This window comes from Rana temporaria, chromosome 12, assembly GCF_905171775.1.
Source record: "Rana temporaria chromosome 12, aRanTem1.1, whole genome shotgun sequence".
NCBI classification, from domain to species: Eukaryota; Metazoa; Chordata; class Amphibia; order Anura; family Ranidae; genus Rana; species Rana temporaria.
In genome coordinates, this window is record NC_053500.1 from 119,945,017 (window position 1) to 119,970,263 (window position 25,247).

Below are 25,247 nucleotides of genomic sequence, written 5' to 3' on the forward strand. Positions count from 1 at the left end.
TTCATACTTGGTGGTTACAAGTTACATTTTATTTTATTTTTTTTGCTAGAAATTTACTTAGAACCCCCAAATAATAATGTTTGGGGGTTCTAAGTAAATTTCTAGCAAAAAAAAAAGATACCCTAGTTAATAAAATGGCTGTCGTTGCAATACTTTAAGTCACATCGTATTTGCCCAAAGGTCTTACAAATGCAATTTTTAGGAAAAAATAAAAATGTTTTAATTAAAAAATAGGAAAACAGTAACGTTAGCCCAATTTTTTTATATATATTATGAAAGATAATGTTACGCCGAGTAAATTGACACCCAACCTGTCACGCTTCAAAATTGCGCTTCGCTCGTGGAATAGCAACAAACTTTGACCCCTAAAAATCTCCATAGGCAAATGTTTAAAAAATTCTATAGGTTGTATGTTTTGAGTTACAGAGGAGGACTAGAATTATTGCTCTCGCTCTACCGATCGCGGCGATACCTCACATGTGTGGTTTGAACACCGTTTTGATATGCAGCCGCTGCTCACGTATGCGTTCGCTTCTGCATGCAAGCTCGGCGGGACGTGGCGCGTTTACCACTTAAGCCCCGGACCATGTTGCTGGTCAAAGACCTGCCCACTTTTTTTTGCGATTCGACACTGCGTCGCTTTAACTGACAATTGCGCGGCCGTGCGACGTGGCTCCCAAACAAAATTGAAGTCCTTTGATCACCTCTGCGATTTTTACTTTTTTACGCTATAAACAAAAAAAGAGCGACACTTTTGAAAAAAATTCAATATTTTTAACTTTTTGCGATAATAAATATCCCCAAAAAATATATATAAAAATCATTTTTTTTCCACAGTTTAGTCCGATATGTATTCTTCTACATATTTTTGGTAAAAAAAATCGCAATAAGCGGATTCACAAAGCACTTACGCCGACGCATCTCGAGATACGCCGTGTAAGTGCAAATATGCGCCGTCGTATCTGTGCGCCGTGCCCACAAAACTAGATACGACCTGAAAATAGGCTTCATCCGACCGACGTAACTTTCCTACGCCGGCGTATCGTGGGCGCATATTTACGCTGGCCGCAAGGGGCGCTTCCATTGATTTTGTATTCACATTTGCAAATGAGGGAGATACGCCGATTCACAAACGTACTTGCGCCCGGCGCATAATATACGCGGTTTGCGTAAGTCCTACGCTTGGCGTAAAGTTATTCCCCATATATGAGGCGCAACTCATGCTAAGGTATGGACCAGGGAACACAGCCGTCGTATTTTCCGTCGTTTACGTAGTAGTACGTGAATAGGGCTGGGCGTAGGTTACGTTCACGTCGTAGGCTGTGATCCGTCGTATCTTAAGGAGTAGTTTTGACGTGATTCTGAGCATGCGCACTGGGATACATCCACGGGACGGCGCATGCGCTGTTCGTTTTAAGTACTTCAATGATGCTTGGCCCATCATTTGCATGGGGTCACGCCTCATTAGCATGGCTCACGCCCACTTCCACTTACGACGGCTTACGCCGAGGGAACCAAGTGCAGTTTGGGAGGCAAGTGCTTTGTGAATTCGGTGCTTGCCTCTCTGCGCTACGTTGGCGTAGCGTATATTAGATACGCTACGCCTGTATAAATATGCGCCGACGTATCTGAATCCGGGCCAATATCTTTTACTTTTTGATTTAATAAATATCATAATTTTTTTTTTTTTTTAAACTTTTTTTTTTCTCAGTTTAGACCGATACGTATTCTTCTACATATTTTTGGTAAAAAAAAATCGCAATAAGCGTATTTGATTGGTTTGCGGAAAAGTTCTAGCATCTACAAAAAAGGGAATAGAATTATGGCATTTTTTTTTTTTTTTTTACTAGACATGATGCGTACACACGATCGTTTTTCGGCATGAAAAAAACGACGTTTTTCAGCATGTCCAAAAAACAAAGTTTTTCCAACTTCATCATTAAAAACATTGTTGCCCACACACCATCATTTTTGAAAAATGATGAACAAAGCGCGGTGACGCCTTTGGGCTGCTTTTAGCTGATTCCTTGTTAGTAAAAGACGATTCGCGCTTTTCTGTCTGTTACAGCGTGATGAATGTGCTTACTCCATTATGAATGGTAGTTTTACCTGAACGAGCGCTCCCGTCTCATAACTTGCTTCTGAGCATGCGCGGGTTTTTAACATCGTTTTAGCCCACACACGATCATTTTTTACAACACGAAAAACGACATTTTAAAAAACGACGTGAAATACCCAAAAACGATGTGAAGCCCCAACACGATCATTTTAAATGACGTTTTTAAAAACGTTGTGTTTTTTTCATGCCAAAAAAATTATCGTGTGTACGCCGCATAATGGCGGCGATTTTTATTGTGACCGTGATATTGCGGCGGACATATCGGACACTTTTGACACTTTTGCTATTTACCGCTATATGGAGTAAGTTAAGGACTTTGGTGGTATTGTCCCTAACCTCCCTGGTTGGGACAAGGTGGATTAGGTGTGGGAGGTGTTGTTGCAGTCTGGAGGCCAAGATCTTAGTAAAAAATGTTTAGGTCCGTGTTTAGGAGAGAAATATGACGGTAACTCCCGCATTGGGTTGGGTCTTTGCCCTCTTTTAGTATAACCAAAATTTGTGCCAGTAGTGTGGAGTTGTGGAAAAATTTCCCAGATCCAAGACTGTTGTACAGGGTCACCAGATGTTGGCCAAGGGAAGGGAGTAGGGTCTTATAGTATGATGGTGAGCCCATCCGGGCCTGGGGCTTTGCCTGCTTTAGCACTTTTTAGGGCTAGTTGAATTTTGGGCAATGTAATGGGTTCCTCCAAAATTTCCCGCGTTTCCATTGATAGCGAGGGCATTAAGGATTGGTCTAGGTATTCTGTTGCGCTGTCGTGTGTGGTCGTTGTCTCAGTTAAATTGTATAGGGAGCTATAGAAGGTTCTGAATTCTTGTGTGATTTGTTGGGGTAGGGGCGCCTTCTGCCCAGTGGCAGGTAAGATATGCTGAATGTAAGATGCTGTGAGCTGTGCTTGCAATGTTTGGGCAAGGAGTTTGCCACACTTATTGCCTGATTCATAAGATTTCCTACGGCAGATTTGAATCGCCGCTTTGGCTTTAAATTTCAGGAGGTCAGTTATCTGTGAGCCAGCGCTGTCGAGCTCTATCCCGAGTTGCCTGGCAGGTGTTGCCTTATGGCATGTTTCTAGGGTCCGCAATTTGGCGAGGAGCGAGTCTAGTTGCGCAAGCCCTTGTCCGTTTCAGTCTGGAGCCGTGTTTAATGAGCACCCCCCTAATCACGGCCTTGTGGGCTTCCCAGACCACCCCGGTGTCACTGTCAGGAATGTTGTTTGTGTCAAAGTAGTGTCCTACTTCCTTGAGTACGTCAGACAGAACTTCTGGGTCCTGTAGAAGGCTCTCATTGAGTCTCCATGGAGGTCGCTGTCCCGTCTGTGTGTCACATAAGGCGTACCGGATACCTATCGGGCGTGGTCTGACCACGTAATCGACCCGATGGATGTGCCTTTAATCGCGTGTAGTTGTCCGTGGGGTATTAGAAAATAGTCGATGCGCGAGTACGTCTGGTGGGGTTTAGAGTAGAATGTGTAGTCGTGTTCTCCCGGATGGAAAACACGCCAGGCGTCAACCAAGTGTGCGGAGTGGAGTGTTGAGCCAATACGTTTGCGTGTGTCCCTAGAGGTAGAGGATGTCCCAGAGGAGGTATCCTCTGTTGGCATCAGTGGTATGTTCAGGTCGCCTCCAACTATAAGTTGTCCCTCCGAGAAACGAATGAGAGAGTCCATTCGCTTGAGGAACGCATCTTGGCGGTCGTTTCGAGAATCGAGAAGCTAGGGGGGCTGCCGCCGCAAATTAAGGTGGGGGGGCTTTGGGTGCTGAAAAGCAAAAAAAAATAAGAAAAAAGGGGGATGCCATCCGGGCCCCTGGGGACCACCGGGCCCCTTAGAGGTCGGGGGGGGTGGGGCTTTGGGTGCTGAAAAAAAAGGGGGATGCCATCTGGGCCCCTTAGAGGTCGGGGGGGGCTTTGGGTGCTGCCGAAAAATTATTTAATTAAAATTAAAAAAAAAACTTCCGCGCGACCCACGGCTGGGCAATTAAAGAGGACGTACAGGTACGTGCTTGTGCCAAGCCGTGCCATTTTGCCAACGTATATTGGCGTTAGGCGGTCCTTACGTGGTTAAAGTAACCTATTTGGAAAATAAAAAACAAACCTTTACAACCCCTTTAAGAGTATATTTTCTTCTGCATTAGAGTGACACATATGGACGGTACTATGGGTCATCGGATCTATGCTTTCCCTTCTAAAAACAAAGCCACACAAAAAGCAAATGTGTCATATTGTTTATCCTTCCAACTGAACAGATGCAAAATACACATAGTCAGCCCCAGTAATTACAGAGCATGTATTCTTCATACAAAGACAAATGGCACGTGGCATAGACTAAAAAGACATAATTTGTTCTTACAATATGTGCAAATTCAACGTCTTTACTTTAATTTTGTGAATAGATCTCACATGTGCAAAAAGCCATCACACTGATTTAACAGGTGTACATATTACTACAGCAATGTCATAGGTGTATTAACAGCAAGTAAAAAATATGTCACCAGTCTAACAGTTCTCATAGATGCTTTGCGTGCTTTGGCCTATGTGTGTGTTGGGTTCATAGGTTTTAAAATACGTTTTATGTAGAAAAAAAAGAAAAAAAATAATTTATCCAAAAGTACAAGACTATTTATAAAAAGGCATTATAGTCAGGTTAGAACTCTGTGAAATCTCTTTACAGAAACTATATTTTTGGGGGTAACAGGGAGAGATCACTAAAAAAATTTAAGTGCTTTACTTTTCCTATGTGATGTCAAGTGTTGTAATGTATTTGTATTGTATTTTCGGACGACAACTGTACTGACTAAACGAAAATCGTACGATCTGGTATCGTACGAGGAAAATTTTCGTGCATGTCCGATAAAATAATAATCGGATGAACTGTCATGATCGGCTCTCGAAAGCTCTGTACTAAAACGATCCGATTATCGTACGATTCTTCCTCGGACGTCATTTTTCGTACGATATGTGTACGGGCCATTAGGCTGATATCTCACGAGAGTTTCTGCCACTAGAGACAATCGCCAGTGGCAGGATCACTAAAAAGGCGGCCTTTGTGTCCAAATCGAATTGCTCCCTCTGTAGCCACGCGCAATGAGATGTCGCTGAATCTCAATCGTTAGCAATGGGAGCGACATCTTGCTGCTTCACCTACAAAGCCTCTTAGCGATACTGCTGCTGGTGATTTTGACAAATTGTCAATGGCAGGACCACTAAAAGAAAAGTCACCCATGTGACATCAGCCTTAAAGCGGAGGTTTGTGCTCGCTTGCAACAATGACAGTATGCGTTTTTTTTTCTTCGCTGTACATACCTTCGTACAGCTATTTTTCCCCACGACTTGCGGGTAGTGAATCCCGCGGGAGTGGGCGTTCCTATCCAGCAGGTGATTGACGTGATGACAAAAACGACCTTCCCCCCATCGCATAAGGAGCGTCACGAGTTGCCGAAAGAAGCCGAACGGCGGTGCGCAGGCGCCGTATAGCGCCGACTCGCCGTTCGGCTTCTTTCGGGTTGCCGAAAGAAGCCGAACGGCGAGTCGGCGCTATACGGCACCTGCGCACCGCCGTTCGGCAACTCGTGACGCTCCTTATGCGACGGGGGGAGTTAGTTTTTGTCATCACGTCAATCACCTGCTGGATAGGAACGCCCACCCCCGCGGGATTCACTACCCGGAAGCCAGGGAAGAAAATAGCTGTACGAGGTATGTACAGAAAAAAAAACCCGGCATACTGTCATTGTCGAGAGTCAGCTCAATGTAATGTTAGAAAATAGTTTTTAGGGTGAACGGTTGACCCCTGCTTTAAGCTAAAAGCTGGCCATACATAGGCTGATGATCAGATGAAAATCCAAAGATGGGCGCCACACATGCTACAATCGAAGGAAAAAATAAGTGAACCAACAATGCACTAGCTTAAAGGAACCTATTTAGAAAATATAAAACAAACCTTTACAACCCCTTTAAGAGTTACAACAATCCTAAAACATCTCTGCACCAAATCACAGTTAAAGCGGAGTTCGACCCTAAAAATTAACTTTCTATTAACAGCTTGCCTTTAATGTAAAAAAATCAAATAAAAAAAAAAACATTTTTTTTACTTACTTCTATCTGACTGTTCTTGGTCAATTATGCCCGGAACCCCGCTTTAAGAAAAATAATGTCTCAGTTTGGTACTCTCCAACAAACTCACACCCATCCCACATGCAACAGCATATGAGCCTGACATCTGGCCACACTGAGCTTTGAATTCTGGAAGGGTTGGTGCCACATGGTCACTAATACACAAAAGTGCTCTTTATTCTTCCTGGGGCTCCAGGCAGAGGAGTAGAAAGGTTTGAACAAGCACATTATGGTGCTACCAAATATGCTAATTCTCGAAGTTTGTAGAAAAAGAGAGTGCCTTGATATTGTTGACAGTCCAGATACAGTTTATTCATCACAGCAATTATTTAAGAATATCCAATGCAATTTGAAGTTTCCATGGCTTGGCGATGTTGGACTGGATGTGGTGGTGAGCAAAAATGTTTGAGAATCTTGAAGATAATATTGATCATTGGTTTAGCTGTTAGGCAGACCTTACGCTTTCTTCTAAATTGTAACTAAAGAATTTGTAAACTTTTTTGCCCAGACCTGAAATTCCAGCCAATCACCATTAAGCCCTTAAGGCCCCTTGGAACCCATAAAACGGGTTGGCTTTATTGTATACAATTACTGCGCTTAAAATGAAAAACGTCATGTAGCTTGTCAACAATATATTGACAGTCTCTTTTTCTATAAACTTCAAGATGTTAGGCCCCTATACACACGACCGAGTTTCTCGGCAGAATTCAGCCAGAAACTCGGCCGGAGCTGGATTCTGCCGAGAAACTCGGTCGTGTGTACACTTTTCAGCGAGGAAGCCGACGCGGAACTCGTCAGGCCGAAAAGAGAACATTTCCTCGTTGTTCAATGAGGAAAGACGGCCCCCCGAGATCCTCGGCGGCTTCCACACTGAACTCGACGAGGAACTTCGATGTGTTTGGCACGTCGAGTTCCTCGGACGTGTGTACGGGGCCTCATTCTATGGGCAAGTTAGGGCCCTTTGTACATTTGAGAGCTGCATTGTACAGAACTGTCACAGCAGATTGTCATACTCACCTTCGATGAGGTCCAGCACTCCCACCTCACCTTTTCGTATTACTTTTATTAGTTATAACTCAGTACAGTAAAAAAAATGATGTTCTGCGTGGAGTGGGCACGGTTACATGCCACACCAAATCTTTGCTGCAATTCCTGACCCTTCTCGTGGTGATTTTGTCCCACTTTAGTGAAAAGAACTTCCTTGTCCCCTCTACCCCCTTAGGCCCTTTTCACACCTGCGGACCGTATGTCCGCTTTTTCATCCATCCGTTTACGGATGAAAAAGGGACATACATGTATCCCTATCAGATGTTCATCCGCTGACACCCGATCTCTTCAGTGTCCACAATCCTCCGATTCTGCAGGTGGAGGAAAATCCTATTCTGCAGAGCGGATCGGGTGAACACGGACAGATGGTCCGTGTTCGACCAATCCAATCCCCCATAGGGGAGAGAGGAGATCTAACAGGGCGGTCTCTGCACAGTGTGCGAGGGCCGCCCTGTCATCTGCCGGCTCAGCGGGGATCAACGGAGCGACCCCCGCTGAGCAAACGGATACACATGTACGGATCCTCACGGGATCCGTTCATGTAAAAGGGGCCTTAGGACTAGAACCTCAGTCTATTCTTATGGAGAATCAACAACTTAAAGGAGTTGTAAAGGAAAAACTATTTTTGCCTAAAATTAATGTCTGCAAGGTAGACAGACAGAATAGTGTAATGATTCTGTTAAAAAACTAGTAAATACCGATTAAATTCCTTCATCTATATCGCCTCCGGCGTTCTAGTTTCTGTTCTCTCATTCACTTCCTGGTTTGCATCGCTCGTTCATGTAAGAACTACATTTCCCAGTATGAATTGCGGCACGCCCAGTAATTCACACCTCCTTGAAGTCTCTAAGGCCGCGTACAGACGAGCAAACATGTACGATGAAACCGGTCCGCCAGACCGTTTTCACCGTACATGTCTGCCCGGGGATTTCTGTATGATGGCTGTACTCACCATCATACAGAAATCCGCGCGTAAACAATACGCGGGGCATGGCCGCGCCGTCGCCCCGACGATGACACGGCGACGTGGGCGGCCCTGCCAGTTCAATGCTTCCACGCATGCGTCGAAGTCATTCGACGCATGCGAGGGATGGCGGGCGCTCGGACATGTACGGTAGGTCTGTACAGACGGCCGAACATGTCCGAGCGGACAGGATTCCAGCGGGCTGTTTCTAAACAAGTTTGGAAATATTTGCCCGCTGGAAAAAGGCCCGGCGGGCAAATGTACGCTGGAATCCTGTCCGCTCGGGCCTACACATGACCGAACATGTCTGCTGAAACTGGTCCGCGGACCAGTTTCAGCAGACATGTTCGGTCGTGTGTACAGGGCCTAACACGTAGAGAGCGTCCTGCCACACAGATGTAGTTCCCAGGAGGGGGTGAGCACGTTACTGACCCCCGGCAGTAAAGCCTCCCTTCATGGTGGTCAGTAAAATCAGACAAGCAGGAAGTGAACAGAACAGAGAAGAAATAGAGCAACTTCTGAGCAAAAACGAACAATGAGGAAGTGAAAAGAGGAATGTCTGCAGGTAAAGGAGGCTTATTATGAAAAAAAAAAATTCCTTTACAACCCCTTTAAGCCTTGCACACACAATGAGAATATCAGACGAAAGACCGCCTGTTTTATTTTTTTATTTTTTTGCATGCTAGTCTCTATATCTAAAATTAATGGAGGTTGCTCAACTTACAAAAATAGAACTTTGTATTGCATTTTAGGACGAAAACTGTACTGATTAAATGAATAGCGTACGAGAAAAATGTGTTTGTCCCTCCGGATAATATCCGATAAACTGTCATGATCAGCTCTCAAAAGCTATGTACTAACACTCAGATTATCGTATGACCGTACGATTTTTCATATGATCGTGTGTGCTAGGCTTTAGAAACACTGCAGGCTTTCTTCATCCTACACTTGTATTTCATTTCTCCTGCTGCAACAGGGAAAGTCTCCCTCCATCCTGCTGTATAAAATAAAAATAAAATGAATGGTCCATCAAGAAAGTGATGCCGGTTTTTCCGACGAGAAAACTGCCATTTTATAGATTGGTCGGGAAAACCGGTCGTGTGTATACTCCATAGCAGTTTTCCCGACGAGAAAACTGGCAGCAAAAAAATTAGAACCTGCTTTCATTTTTCCCGTCGTGTTTCCCGTCAGTCTTTTTCTCGTCGCGAAAACCGCGTAGACTTTTCTGATGGGGAAAAAAACACCATGCTCAGAATCAAGTATGAGCGCTCGTTCTGGTAAAACTAGCGTTTGTAATGGAGATGGCACATTCGTCACGCTGTAACGGACTGAAAAGCACGAATCGTCTCTCACCAAACTTTTACTAACACGAGGATCAGCAAAAGCAGCCCAAAGGGTGGCGCCATTTGAATGGAACGTCCCCTTTATAGTCCCGTCGTACATCTTGGACGTCACCACGCTTTGATCGAGCGTTTTTTTGTTGACTGAACGTGTGTATGCAAGGCAGGCTTGAGAGGAATCGCGTCGGGAAAAACGTCGGGTTTTGGCATTTCAGGAAAACCGGTCGTGTGTACAGGGCATCAGACCTTCTAGTAATGGCTACAGCAGGTGGCAGGATTTTTGAATTCAGCCAAAATTATCACATTTTGCTAGGGGTAGTGATAAATCTCTTGGGAGACAAAATGGAAAATTTTATCTTGAATAAATATCTACCAGTGTGTGGCCAGCATAAGGGTCTAAATAGTTTCTAAAGGCAGATAATATTTTTAGTTTATTCTGATTAAAGAAACATTATAGAGATTGCAGGTTTGGTCTTGGAGACACCGATAGACGTGTTAAAATCCATAGTAGGAGTTCAAAGGGTTTTGGCTTGTTATCTGCATCGTTTCTGCTTCGTACAGCAAAATTGTGTACATCCGACCAGGTTTTGTTACAAAATGGTGGCAGCTTCTGCATCGCTACTTCGAGGGTCTTTGATACCGATGATCAGATCGTTGCTCCTGCGTGAACCATGGACCAAAGACAGGATGTGGGTCTGGTCTAGCTGGTGTCCTTTCAATTCCAGGCCCTGGGTATCGTTTTCTGGAAAAGCACCTATTGATAAACATATTTTTATTGTCATTTTTCAGAGATGCAGAAATACAAAAGATTGTTACCTAGTCATATTGCACCAATTGCCAACAGAATCTGGCCACAGTTTAACCTGCCCAGCGGTATTCCCGAGTCTGGCTTGGGGTGGAATTTCAGCACCAATAGCGGTAACCGCGACCCAGACTCGGGATCGCATCGCAGGATACAGGCAGGGAGTTACTTACCTTGCCCCTGGATCCTGCGATGTCTCCCCGCTGTGTGATCGAGCTGTGTCCTCGCTCGATTCGCACAGTGCCGAGTGCCGCCGAGCTCCGTTCTCTGCGACGTTACGACGCACGGGGGCGGAGATCGGCGCCAAAATCAAAAAAGTTAAAACACTGCAATCTTAGGCCCCGCGGACCAGTTTCAGCACACATGTTCGGTCGTCTGTACAGCCGAGCGGACAGGATTCCAGCGTTCATTTGCCCGCCGGGCCTTTTTCCAGCGGGCAAATATTTCCAAACTTGTTTAGAAACAGTCCGCTGGAATCCTGTCCGTCGGACATGTTCGGTCGTCTGTACAGACCTACCATACATGTCCGAGCGGCCGCCATCCCTCGCATGCGTCGAATGACTTTGACGCATGCGTGGAAGCATTGACCTTCCTGCGTCGCGCACGTCGCCGTGTCATCGTCGCGGCGACGGCACGGACACGTCACCGCGCTGTCTGTCCGCGCAGATTGCCTCTCATTTCTGTCTGATGGTGTGTACAACCATCAGACAGAAATCTCCGACCGGCAGGGCTTTTTTTCAGGGGGAACTTGGGGGAACTCAGTTCCACCACCTCTGGCTAAGACTCTTTGGTGCCTGCTCACCACAATCACTTGTAAACACAGAAATCTGGTTTCTGTGTTTACAAGTGACAGCTCTGCACTCTGTGTGTAACCCCTCTGAACTCTGCACTCTGTATGTAATTCAATCCTGGTATTTAATGCACCTTTAAGACACTTCTACTGTTTGTGAAATCTGATCGGGGTCGTGGTTGAGTTCCTGCACCTATTTTCTGAGAAAAAAAGCTTTGCCGACCGGACATGTCCGATGAAAACGGTCCGGCGGACCGTTTTCAGTGGACTGTCCGGTCGTGTGTACAAGGCCTTACTGATTACAGTACTGTATGAAATAAATACACACCCCCTTTGTCCCTAGTGGTCTGTCCAGTGTCCTGCATGTACTTTTATATAATAAAAACTGTTCTTTCTGCCTGGAAACTGGAGATTGTCCATAGCAACCAAAAAGTGTCCCTTTATGACAAAAGTGCTTTTAGACCAGCTAGAAAACAGCTATAATAAATTATAATCACTTGCAGAATTGAACAATAGCGATTTGTGGGGAAATTCGCCATCAAACACTAAAGCCTCGTACACACGATCAGTCCATCCGATGAGAACGGTCTGAAGGACCGTTGTCTTAAGTTAACCGATGAAGCTGACTGATGGTCCGTCGCGCCCACACACCATCGGTTAATGAACCGATTGTGTCAGAACACAGTGACATAAAACACAACAACGTGCTGAAAAAAACGAAGTTCAATGCTTCCAAGCATGCGTCGACTTGACTCTGAGCATGCGCAGGTTTTTAACCGATGCTTTTGCATACTAACGATCGGTTTTGACCTATCGGTTAGGCGTCCATCGGTTAAATTTTAAAGCAAGTCCCTTTTTTTTTAACCGAAGGTTAACTAACCTATGGGGCCCACACACGATCGGTTTTGACCGATGAAAACAGTCCTTCAGACCGTTGTCCTCTGGTTATCCTATCGTGTGTAGAAGGCCTAAACCCCTAGATTCCGGCGGTGCCGTTGACGGCAATAGTCAAATCACATGTCAAATTGGCCCGATGTGAACGGGGGCTTATTGCCAAAGCTTAATTGAACAAGCTGAAGTTAGAAGATGATTGGTTACTATGCACAGGTGCGCCAGATTCTGAGTGCTACAGTTTTAGTAAATCCCCCCCATAATGTTTATACATCTTAAGCCCTGTACACACGATCGAATATCTGATGGAATCTAATCCGATGGATTTTTTCATCGGCTATCCGATGAAGCTGACTTTCATCAATCTTGCCTACACACCATCGGTTCGATCGTGTCAAACGCGGTGAGGTAAAACACTACGACGTGCTGAGAAAAATGAAGTTCGATGCTTCCAAGCATGCGTCGACTTGATTCTGAGCATGCGTGGATTTTTGACCGATGGACTTCCCCACAGACGATTGTTTTTTTCTATCGGTTTTTTAACCATAGGAAAAATTTAAAACAGGTTCTATTTTTTTCACCAATGGAAAAAAAAAACGATGGGGCCCACACACGATCGGTTCGTCCGAAGAAAAGAGTCCGTCGGTTTTTATCAGACAAACCGATCGTGTGTACAGGGCTTAAGAGGGGCACAGTTTGTCATGTTCACCCTAGGCTCCAGGTGACCTTGTCCCAGTGTCCTGCCGAAGATGTTCCCCCGGCGGATTTGGACCCCCCCTGTACTGCGCAAGCATGGCGATTGCGCAGTACAAACCTCAACCAAGCCTACGAGCCTCCGAAAATAGCCGAACATGTAGAGAGCTGAGAGTCAGCTCTACACTGCACAATGACTATCACACATATGCCGCATGCTCCCGATGCTAGTGCTACTCTGCAAGGGGCGGGGGTGATTGTTATAAAGTATATGTCTTAGCGGGGCAAGTTGATGGCCGTAAAACCCGCCCATCTGACTTGTGCAAATCCGCCCATCAACACGCCCGCTAAGACATGTACTTTATTGTTAAAATCACCCCTGCTCCTTGCGGAGTAGCACTAGCATCGGGAGCGTGCAGACATATGCCATAGTGATTGATCATGCGCCGTGTAATATTCGGCTATTTTCGGAAACTAGGCGCCGCGCCTGCACAGTACAAGGGGGTCCTTATCCGCCGGGCGGAACTTATTTGGCAGAGCATCGGAACTGCATACTGTACGTCACGGACATACTTTTCAGCTGGCAGTTAGATCATGCCTGCACAGTCCACAGCCCTCTTATTTCTAAGGTCATATAAACACAGTAGAATATACACAGTACTATGGACAACTCACTATCAATTTGCAGAAGGTTAGTCTCGAGGTCTGGATGCAGCCGTCCTTGAGTTATGCTTTCGCTCAAATTCTTGTTAAATGATAAAACATTTAGAAGGACCTGTAAGTAAAAAAATTAAGCTGGATAGTAATTTAACTAAGACATTCAATAAGTAAATAAAGACTTATTAGGACTGGAGCTAATTTACTTCTTAGTTTGGTTGCTTGGTTGACCCGCAATCTTCCACACATGTTCCTTTGCATTAGAATAAGGTGACCAAATTTTTTTAAAGTGGAGGTTCACCCTATACATTTTTTTTAACAATGCATCCAGCACCGTGCTGCATATAAAATGTCACTGACCTTTATTTTTTTTTCCCCATAGATATCGTTTAGCCGTGGAATTCACCGCGGCTTCCGGGTAGGGAATCCGGCGGGAGTGGGCGTTCCTATTGACATGCCAATCAATTGGCATGCTAAACGACGGCACACACAGCGCGTCACGACTTCCTGAAGGAAGCTCGGGTCGGCTCGGCTCTATTCGGCGCCGAGCCTCTATTCGGCGGCTCTATTCGGCGGTGACATTTTATATGCAGCACGGTGCTGGATGCAGTGTTAAATTTTTTTTATAGGGTGAACCTCCACTTTAAATTAAATTCGGGGACATATTTTTTTTTTACTAGTAATGGCGGCAATCAGCGACTCTCTGCCCATTGCCACCGCCGCCTCACAACCTGTCAAGTCTTATGCCCTGTACACACGATCGGATATCTGATGGAATCTAATCCGATGGATTTTTTTGTCGGATATCCGATGAAGCTGACTTTCATCAGTCTTGCCTACACACCATCGGTCAAAAATCCCACCGTGTCCAACGCGGTGACGTCAAACACAACGACGTGCTGAGAAAAATAAAGTTCAATGCTTCCGAACATGCGTCGACTTGATTCTAAGCATGTGTGGATTTTTGACCGATGGACTTTCACACAGATGATCGTTTTTTTCTATCTGTTTTTTATCCATAGGAGAATTTTAAAACATGTTCTATTTTTTTTCACTGATGGAAAACAAACCGATGGGGCCCACACACGATCGGTTTGTCCGATGAAAACGGTCCATCGGTCCGTTTTCATCAGACAAACCGATCGTGTGTACAGGGCTTAACTCTCCGGGTCCCGGCTACTACTAGGTGGGGAGCGGAGGAAGATCACTCCACCAGGGAAGGCAATGAGATAAGCAGGCAGGCGGCTGGCCGGGACTTGAGCCAAGGCAGAAGAACATGCGAGTGGAGCTGAATGGGCATGCGCCCCAAACTGAAGAAATATTCCCTCCGCTCTGACCAGCCCATGATCATCAGAAAGGGGCACAGATAATGGGAAAAAATAAACGCCCGATGTGTGTAATTCAGATTTTTTTTTTTATTCTGCACTGACTATCTTTGAAATTGCCCCAGCCCCTGTTCAAATCCAATCCGGGGACAAATCCGGGGACAGACTTGGTCCGGGGACAGTGTCCTCAATCCGAGGACTGTCCCTGGAAACTGGGGATGTCTGGTCACCAGGGCCGGCCTTTGGGGTGTGCGAGCTGTGCATTCGCACGGGGCGCCATGGGCAACAGGGGCGCAGTACGGCCATCACAGCTCGCAGAATGTGAGTCGCAGTCAGTTACTCACATGATCATCACAGGAGTCGAACTCCTACGAGTCACAGCAGAAGGCGCTGCTAGGTCCCCCTGCCCTGGGACTGGGTAAAGAGCAACGCATCGGCTGGGGCACCTGAAAAAAAAATGGCTGCTGCCGGCCCCGACAGGCACACTGCGCATGCGCCGCTGCTGCTCGGGAAAGCCCGAAAACGTTCTGCTATTCTTGGGCAGACGGCGCATGTGCAGAGGTGTCTAAGTGCCAGGCGGCACCATTTTTAAATGCAAAGCCGCACCGTCCACCGAAAGGGAAGTCACACTGAGCCCCTGGCCCTGCATGCATCTACTTTTTCAGATTTTTATAGCCAGCCTACACACAGAAGGGGGAGGAGGACATAAGTGACTTAACATAAGAAAGAAAAAAAAAGAAAAAGAAGTAAAATACAATTATTATTTGTTACAAATATTTTTTTCCTCTTTGAGTATGTTTAGGTGACCAGGGGGAGAGGGGTGAAGATGGGGGGGGGGGGGTCACAGGATTAGCTCACACAGGGCGCCTGAACACCTAAGGCCGGCCCTGCTGGTCACCCTACATTAGAAGCCTTTTTGTGATAAAACTCTCTCATAATTATGGCCATCAGAAACCTTCTAAAGCTTCATAATAGCTCACAAATGTCTGGGTGAGCATCAGCTGAATTATCCACTGATTTCTTGTATCTTTCAGAGAATCCATTAAGTGAGATTTCCATCAAGTATTTTTTGCCTCTGTCCCATCAAACAAGGGCATTTCTGTACTGCAGGTTAACTATTGGATTATTTCTTTCATTCTACATTATAGAAAATCTACAGGGACATCGTGAGGCCTTCAATTGTCTCTGTAATGCCTCGTACACACGGCCGGACTTTCCGAGACAAAAAGTCTCTGAAAGTCCGGCCGTGTGTAGCCTCCATCTGACTTTTTTTGTCGAAAATCCGACGGACCTTAGATAGAGAACCTGTTCTCTTTTTGTCTGTTGGACAGGGGTCACGGCGGACTTTTGCACGGTCAAAAGTCTGACCGTGCGTACAAGGCATAATAGCTACCACAGAACAAGGAGAAAAACATGCAGCAAAATGCCCTGAAAATAGTGATTCAATGTCTGTCTGGGTACACAGAACACACATTTTGAATCGTTTAGTCGACTTTGGCCTTTAACCACTTGCCGACCAGCTGCCGTCGTTATAAGGCATCAGGTCGGCACGATCCTGCGAACCATCGTAGCTGTATGTTGATCCCTTTAAGCGGGATAGCAGGCGCGCTCTTGCCCGCTGCATTGCGAGGGAGTCGATGCTCGTGACCGGCGGTCACGATGACTGTCGACCGCGAGCGATCGCGGGCATGAGAGGTAGAACAGGGACGTGTGTATGTAAACACACACACATCCCTCTTCCGTGAGGAAAGACAGATCGGGAGTTCCTAATAGCTAGGAATCACGATCTGTCATTTCCTCTAGGTCCCTCCCCCTACAGTTAGAAACACACTACGGGACACAATTAACCCCTTGATCACCCCCTAGTGTTAAACCCTTCCCTGCCAGTGATATTTTTAGAGTAATCAGTGCATTTTTATAGCACTGATCGCTGTATGAATGACAATGGTCCCAAAAATGTGCCAAAAGTGTCTGATGTGTCCGCGTTACCTGACAATTGCGCGGTTGTGCGACGTTGTACCCAAAACAAATTATGTCCTTTTTTTCCCCACAAATAGAGCTTTCTCGGTGGTATTTGATCACCTCTGCGGTTTTCATTTTTTGCAGTGAAAGTTTTGAAAAAAAAAAAAAAAACACAATGTTTTTTACTTTCTTCTATAATACATATATATATATATATATATATATATATATATATATATATATATATATATATATAAATAAAATAAATCGCAATAACCCTATATTGATTGGTTTTCACATAAGTTATAGCGTTTACAAAATAGGGGAAAGATTTAGGGACATGTTTTTAAATGGTTTTTACTAGTAATGGCAGGGATCAGTGATTTTTAGCAGGACTGTGACATTGCAGCAGACAAATCTCACCCTAAGGAACACATTTTGGTGACCAGTGACACCAATACAGTGATCAGTGCTATAAAAATGCATTGATCACTGTGTAAATAGCACTGGCAGGGAAGGGGTTAACACTAGGGGGTGATCAAGGGGTTAAGTGTTCCCTAGGGAGATGTTTTCTAACTGTCAGGGGGACGGACTGACTGGGAGTAGAGAGAGATCGCTGTTCTTGATCACTAGGAACAGCTGATCTCTCTCTCTCTCTCCTGCCCTGTCAGAACAGGGATCCGCCTTGTTTACAGCGCTTCTGCTTCTCTTTTAGCGCGATTGCGGGTGGTCTCCGGCGGCGGGCATGCGCCCCCTGTATCTAATGCTTGGAGAGACGTACAGGTACATCGGTTCGTGCAGCCGGGCCGCCCTATCGCAGTATATGTGCGGTGGGCGGTCCGGAAGTGGTTAAAATAGTTTAAAAAAAATGTTTTAACTCTTTTGCCTGTAATGCCATCGCACATATTACCTGAATATGTTACCAACATTAAATATTAAAGAAAAAAAAAAGTGTTTTTCTTATTTTTTTGTTTTTTAGCAGTTTAGTAATTACACCCTATTCATCCTTATGTAAAGTGCAATACATGTTTAAACTTTAATGTGCTATTATTATAGGATGGAGGTGGAATTGTGTTGCTTATTTAGAAAAGGCCAGCAGAGCAATGTTAATTTCGTCATCAAATTTCGATTTAGTTTTAGTCATAGTCTTTTGACTATAATACCATTTTAGTTTTAGTCATCTGAATTGTTTTAGTTTTAGTCGTATTTTAGTCAACTAAAAGCAGAACCATTTTCAGTTGCTTTACAAACCAGTTGACTGAGTCATTTGTCAAGCAGGCACGATGTTGGGTTTATCTTGATTTGTTCTTTAGAACAATGCCAATAGGAAACAGTGATATATGTTAAAAAGGCTATGGGTCTTAGGAAAAAAACAATCATTCTGCCAAACCTGAGTAATGCCAGAGAGTGCCCGTTCTCCATTTGATCCTCCGAGAGAAAGGTAGGTACCACAAAGACCATGTGCAGGCCTCACCACAGTGGGAAGCAGGAAAGAGAGGGGCCTTTTCCCAGGTTCAACAATGTTCTGCTGCAGATAAAACAAGTAAAATATTAACCAGACTTGCAAGTCTTACAAATGTAGCACCTCAGCAAAATAAAGTACAGTGAAACCTCGGATTGCGTTTAACGTGGATAACGAGCGCTTCGCAATACAAGCATTTTTTTTTTTGCGAGTGTTGTCTCGCAAAACGAGCAGGATTCAAGCCACAGCGGTGTGCAGTACCGCATTTGGCCAGAGGTGCGGGGGCGCCGGAGCCAAACAGATCAGTTCGAAAAAGAAAACTGGGAAAAACTCTGTTCCCGAGCCTTCCAAGGTTTTCCGAGTTGGATGTGTGGTTGGGATCACAAGTTGACTTGCTGTTGAATTAGGCTGCATTAACGCAACAACGAATTATGCCGAAGGCATCCGGGAATTTGCTTTTTGCGATATAATTTATTTCGGATTCGGTTTTATTCGTCATTGCTTTGTTCAGAAATTTGAATGCTTCCGAACCTCCGAAAGTTGCTAAATTCGTATGAATTTCGATTCGCTACGAAACTAATTTCACAAGCCTATTATCCGACAAAAACCTGTCATCACACAATTGTTGTCGGAAAATCCGATAGTGTGTACGAGGCTTTGAGGGATTGTAAAGGTTTGTTTTTTTATTTTCTAAATAGGTTCCTTTAAGCTAGTGCATTGTTGGTTCACCTAACTTTTCCTTCGAGATCTCCCTTCTAAATGTTTTTTTCTTTGTCCGAATTTCTCACTTCTTGTTCCTCATCAGTAATCTAGCTTGCCCCCATCATCCGAGCCGTTCTGGCTGGGGGTTAGTCAGCGTGCTCGCCCCCTCCCTTGGGACTACATCCCTGCGGAGAGATGCACAGCGTCTCCCCGCAGGAATGTAGTCCCAAGTGAGGGGGCGAGCACGTTGACTAACCCCCAGCCAGAACGGCTCGGATGATGGGGGCAAGCTTACTGAGGAGGAACAGGAAGTGAGAAATTCAACAAAGAAAAAAACATTTAGAAGGGAAATCTTAAAGGAAAAGGTAAGTGAACCAACAATGCACTAGCTTAACCACTTAAGGACTGCCTCCTGCACATATACGTCGGCAGAATGGCACGGCTGGGCACATGTACGTACAGGTACGTCCTGTACTAGTACCCAGCCGTGGGTCGCGGCGCGCTCCCGCGACCCGGTCCGAAGCTCCGGGGACCGGGACCGCGGGTCCCGCGGACCCGATCGCCGCTGGAGTGCAGCGATCGGTCCCCGGAGCTGAAGAACGGGGAGAGCCGTGTGTAAACACGGCTTCCCTGTTCTTCACTGTGTCGGCTGCATCGATCGTGTGATCCCTTTTATAGGGAGACACGATCGATGAGGTCAGACCTACAGCCACACCCCCCTACAGTTGTAAACACACACTAGGTGAAACGAAACTCCTTCAGCGCCCCCTGTGGTTAACTCCCAAACTGCAACTGTCATTTTCACAATAAACAATGCAATTTAAATGCATTTTTTGCTGTGAAAATGACAATGGTCCCAAAAATGTGTCAAAATTGTCCGAAGTGTCCGCCATAATGTCGCAGTCACGAAAAAAAATCGCTGATCGCCGCCATTAGTAGTAAAAAAAAGAAAAAATATAAAAATGCAATAAAACTATCCCCTATTTTGTAAACGCTATCAATTTTGCGCAAACCAACCGATAAACGCTTATTGCGATTTTTTTTACCAAAAATAGGTAGAAGAATACGTATCGGCCTAAACTGAGGAAAAAAAATGTTTTTTTATATATTTTTGGGGGATATTTATTATAGCAAAAAGTAAAAAATATTGCATTTTTTTCAAAATTGGCGCTCTATTTTTGTTTATAGCGCAAAAAATAAAAACCGCAGAGGTGATCAAATACCACCAAAAGAAAGCTCTATTTGTGGGAAAAAAAGGACGCCAATTTTGTTTGGGAGCCACATCGCACGACCGCGCAATTGTCTGTTAAAGCGACGCATTGCCGAATTGTAAATACCCCTTGGGTCATTTAGCAGCATATTGGTCCGGTCCTTAAGTGGTTAAAGGAACCTATTTAGAAAAAAACAAACAAACCTTTACAACCCCTTTTACTCTGTCCAAAAGTTGAAAATGTTTTGGCTTTAGTTACACTTTAAAAGTAACTACCAAACATTATCAAATATACCCAATGTTGTAGTTGTGTTGCATAAAATATAACTTACAGGATTTGGGGAAGAGCTATTGTTGCTCTTATTGCTCCAAGAAAAGTCCAGGATCTGACTGTTGAGAAGGATCCCTGATTCGGTCATTATCATACTGCCAAATGGACGGTTTATTGAGCTACGGGGAGAAAAGATATGAGAGGAAATAAGAAAAGAGTTGTGTTCTCTGGGACAGCCAGTGTCACGATCACTCACCTGACCACAGCCACAATAAAGTCATCAGGACCAATCACTAAAGCCTGGCTAGCAGACGGGCCGACGTGCAGGGTGTGGAAGGGCACATAATCCTTAGGGTTGGCAGCATGAGATTCATTGATCTTTTTCCGGAAGAAGCTGGATTCCGCCTTACTGACAGAAGAGAATTTTTGTAAGATCAAAAGAAAAAAGTCTATATAAGTGTGCCAAAAATTACCGTATATACTTGAGTATAAGCCAGGTTTTTCAGCACATTTTTTTGTGCTGAAAATGCCCCCCTCGGCTTATACTCGAGTCACCTTTTTGCGCCTGATCTCTCGGACTTTGGGGACCCGGTACCGGCCGGCCGTAGCTCCCCTGGACCCCAATGGCACACATATAGCCCAACGCTTCCTCTACAAGTGTGCAAAGTTTGTTGTCCGGGGGACCTATGGCCGGGGAGCATCGATTTTTCAAAATCAGGCACCCCTTCCATAGACTCCCATGTTAAACGGTCATTTGGTAACTTTGGGGACCCGGTACTGACCGGCAGAAACTTGTCACACGTGTAGCCCCAGTTCTCCTCTACAAGTGTACAATGTTTTCTGTCTGGGGGACCTACGCCCGGGGAGCACCGATTATTCAAAGCCGGGCACCCCTTCCATAGACTCCCATGTTAAACATAAGTCTAGTCATGGACACAGTGAGGCATGGGCACAGTGAGGCATGGGCACAGTTTTTTGTGGTAAAATGAGGTGCCTCGACTTTGAAAAAGGTTCCTGTACTACTTTTTGCCGATTTCATTGTGACTTGCAAAGACTCCTGTTGTATGAAATCGCAAGCTGCAATGAAATTGGCAGTAAAAATTGCACTGATGTGTGGCTTTGAAATCACGCTGAAGTAGCCCAATTTCAAAGCCGCACCGGTGTGAACGGGGGCTTAGAGAGAACCGGTCAAGAATCGTAATTTGCATAAATCAGAATGAACACTCTTGAAGGCCAGCTGAAATAGTGGTTTGGAATTGTGGGTCGTGCATTTCCACTAAGAAAATAATGTATTTTAATTTAACCACTTCCATACCAGGCACTTACGCACCTTCCTGCCTAGGCCAATTTTCAGCTTTCAGCACTGTCGCAATTTGAATGACAATTGCGCGGTCATGCTACACTGTACCCAAATGAAATTTTTATCATTTTGTTCCCACAAATAGAGATTTATTTTGGTGGTATTTGATCACCTCTGCAATTTTTATTTTTTGCGCAACAACTAAAAAAATACCTACATTTTTGAAAAAAAAAATATTTTTTTTTCTGTAATTTTTTTTTGTAAATAGGTAAGTTTTTTTCTTCAATTATGGGCACTGATATGGCGTCACTGATGGGCACCGATGAGGTGGCACTGATGGGCACAGATGAGGTGGCACTGATGGGCACCGATGAAGTGGCACTGATGGGCACCGATAGGCAGCACTGATGGGCACTGATAGGCGGCGCTGATATGCTGCACTGATGGGCATTCATAGGCGGCACTGATGGGCACTCATAGGCGGCACTGATGGGCACTCATAGGCGGCACTGGGCACTCTTTGGCGGCACTGATGGGCACTCATGGGTGGCACTTATGGGTGGCACTGATGGGTACTTATGGGTGGCACTTATGGGTACTTATAGGTGGGCACTGGGCATATATGGGCACTAAGAGGTGGCACTGATGGACACTGGGTGGCACTGATGGACACTGAGGGGTGGCACTGATGGCATTGCTGGGCATCAATTCAGTCAGTGCCCATGTTGCCAGTCAGTGCCCATGTGTTTTTTTTGCCTATTTTTGCTCTATTGAGCCCTGGGGGGCACTCCCTGGTGGTCCAGTGTTGGCATCCGAGGGGGAGCTGCGCTGATAGACATCAATAGACGTCCAGTCAGGATTACAGAACCACTTCCTGGACGTCAATTGACTATTGACCGGGCGGGAAGTAGTTAAGCAAAAAAAAAAGTTCCAAATCATAGCATATAAAAAGACAGGACTGTAAAGAAAAAAACTGTGTCAGAATTCAAGGTTGATTAAAAAAAACAGGAACTTTACCTATCAGGGATAGATACACCCCTCACATTTATGTTAATATTTTATTATATCTTTTCATGTGACAACACTGAAGAAATGACACTTTGCTACAATGTAAAGTAGTGAGTGTACAGCTTGTATAACAGTGTACATTTGCTGCCCCCTCAAAATAACTCAACACACAGCCATTAATGTCTAAACCGCTGGCAACAAAAGTGAGTACACCCCTAAGTGAAAATTTACAAATTGGGCCCAATTGCCCATTTTCCCTCCCCAGTGTCATGTGACTCGTTAGTGTTACAAGGTCTCAGGTGTGAATGGGGAGCAGGTGTGTTAAATTTGGTGTTATCCCTCTCACTCTCTCATACTGGTCACTGAAAGTTCAATATGGCACCTCATGGCAAAGAACTCTCTGAGGATCTGAAAAAAATTATTGTTGCTCTGCATAATGATGGCCTAGGCTATAAGAAGATTGCCAAGACCCTGAAACTGAGCTGCAGCACGATGGCCAAGACCATACAGCAGTTTAACATGACAGGTACCACTCAGAACAGGCCTCGCCATGGTCGACCAAATAGGTTGAGTGCATGTGCTCAGCCTCATTTTCAGAGGTGGTCTTTGGGAAATAGATGTATGAGTGCTGCCAGTATTGCTGCAGAGGTTGAAGGGGTGTGGGGGGGGGGGGGGGGAGCCTGTCAGTGCTCAGACCATACGCTGCACACTGCATCAAATTGGTTTGCATGGCAGTTCCAGAAGGAAATCTCTTGAAAAAATGATGCACAAGAAAGTCCACAAACAGTTTGCTGAAGTCAAGCAGACTAAGGACATGGATTACTGGAACCATGTCCTGAGGTCTGACGAGACCAAGATAAACTTATTTGGTTCAGATGGTGTCAGGCGTGTGTGGCGGCAACCAGGTGAGGAGAACAAAGACAAGTGTGTCTTGCCTACAGTCCAGCATGGTGGTGGGAGTGTCATGGTCTGGGGCTGCATGAGTGCTGCCAGCACCGGGGAGCTACAGTTCATTGAGGGAAAAATGAATACCAACATGTACTGCGACATACTGAAGCAGAGCATGATCCCCTCCCTTCAGAGACTGGGCCGCAAGGCAGTATTCCAACATGATAACGACCGCAAACACACCTCCAAGATAAGGTGACCAGATTTTTCAAATGAAATCCAGGGACATATTTTTTTTTTTTTTACTATCAATGGCAGCAATCAGCGACTCTCTGCCCATCGGCGCCGCCTCACAGACTGTCAAGTCTTACTCTTCGGGCCTGGCAACTACTGGGTGTGGAGTGGAGGAAGATCACTCCATCGGGGAAGGCAAGGAGATAGGCAGGCGGCTGGCCGGCACTTGAGCCAAGGCAGAAGAACATGCGAGCGAAGCTGAATGGGCATGCACCCGAAACTGAAGAAATATTCCCTCCGCTCCGACCAGCACATGATCGTCAGAAAGGGGCACAGATAATGGGAAAAAATACACCCCCCCTAAGCTAGTAGGAAAAGCGGGGTGTGTAATTCAGATATTTTTTTTTAATTCTGCACTGACTGTCTTTGAAATTGCCCCAGCCCCTGTTCAAATCCAATCCGGGGACAGACTTGGTCCGGGGACAGCAGGCCCGGACTGGCCATAGGGCATACCGGGCATATGCCCGGTGGGCCGCGGCATGTCACATCTCCCCCCCCCCCCAGTGCACTCTCAGCTGCGGCAAACTCTGCAGTCGGATTTGCGGGAAACTCTGCGTTCGGATCTGCGGCAGGCCCCGTGGCCGATTCCGCGGCCGACAGCCGCATTTCTATCTGCCAGCCAGGGTCCCACTCCCTACTCTGAAGGCAGCGAGCTGGGCTGCTCCTTTTGCCGACGCTGCTCACTACGGCTGGCTCCACGGCCACCTCCGTGGCCGTCCAGCCAGCCTTCTGGATCTGTTTAGCTCAGAAGGAGGAAATGAAGAGGACAGGTCATGTGACCGTGAAGGGGGAGGAGTTGGAGGAGGCCTCCTCTGCCTGATGTCGTAAAAGGTGCTGGACTGCTGGAAAGGTAAGTGACACTATGCCAGCCTACAAGTGTTTTTTTTTCTTGCCTGCCAATGTGTTTTTATTTAATTTTTTTGTATCTTGGCTGCCAATGTATTTTTTTTTTTTTTGCATCTTGCCTGTCATTTTTTTTTCTGTATCTTGGCTTCCAAAGTATTTTTTGTGTATTTTGCCTGTCAATATATATATATTTTTTTGTATCTTGCCTGTCAATTTTCTTTTTTCTGTATCTTGGCTACCAATGTTTTTTTTTTATCATGCCTGTCAATGTTAAAATATTCATAATAAAAGCATGCTGAGTCTTAGTGACCCCTTTCACACTGGGGCAGTGTGAGCGCTAACAGTATAGTGCTGCTAGTTTAAGCGGCGCTTTACCGCTGTTAGGCTACTTTCACACTGAGGTGCCGGCTGTAAAACGCCGCTTTTTTTAGCGGCACTTTACTGTCATTTTTGCTGCGCTTTTTGGTCGCTAGCGGGGTGCTTTTAACCCCCACCAGCGGCCGAATAAAGGGTTAAAAGCACCCGCAAAGTGCCACTCCTGAGGTGCTTTGCAGGCACTTTGGCGGCGCTG

General features: G+C 45.5%; 1 protein-coding gene across 1 annotated transcript in view; it reads right to left on the reverse strand.

Annotated features, from left to right (window-relative positions):
- Window positions 1-9,983: 9,983 nt before the first annotated feature.
- The window catches only part of GGT7 (gamma-glutamyltransferase 7), an 82,073-nt gene continuing 66,809 nt past the window's right edge, over window positions 9,984-25,247 (reverse strand). Inside the window, exons 11-15 of the mRNA XM_040330397.1 lie at window positions 20,597-20,749; window positions 20,402-20,519; window positions 18,086-18,223; window positions 13,427-13,526; window positions 9,984-10,329 (exon numbers count right to left, since the gene is read on the reverse strand). Coding sequence (XP_040186331.1) covers window positions 10,166-10,329; window positions 13,427-13,526; window positions 18,086-18,223; window positions 20,402-20,519; window positions 20,597-20,749 — 673 coding nt within the window. The 3' untranslated portion in view covers window positions 9,984-10,165. The remainder of the gene's footprint in view (window positions 10,330-13,426; window positions 13,527-18,085; window positions 18,224-20,401; window positions 20,520-20,596; window positions 20,750-25,247) is intronic.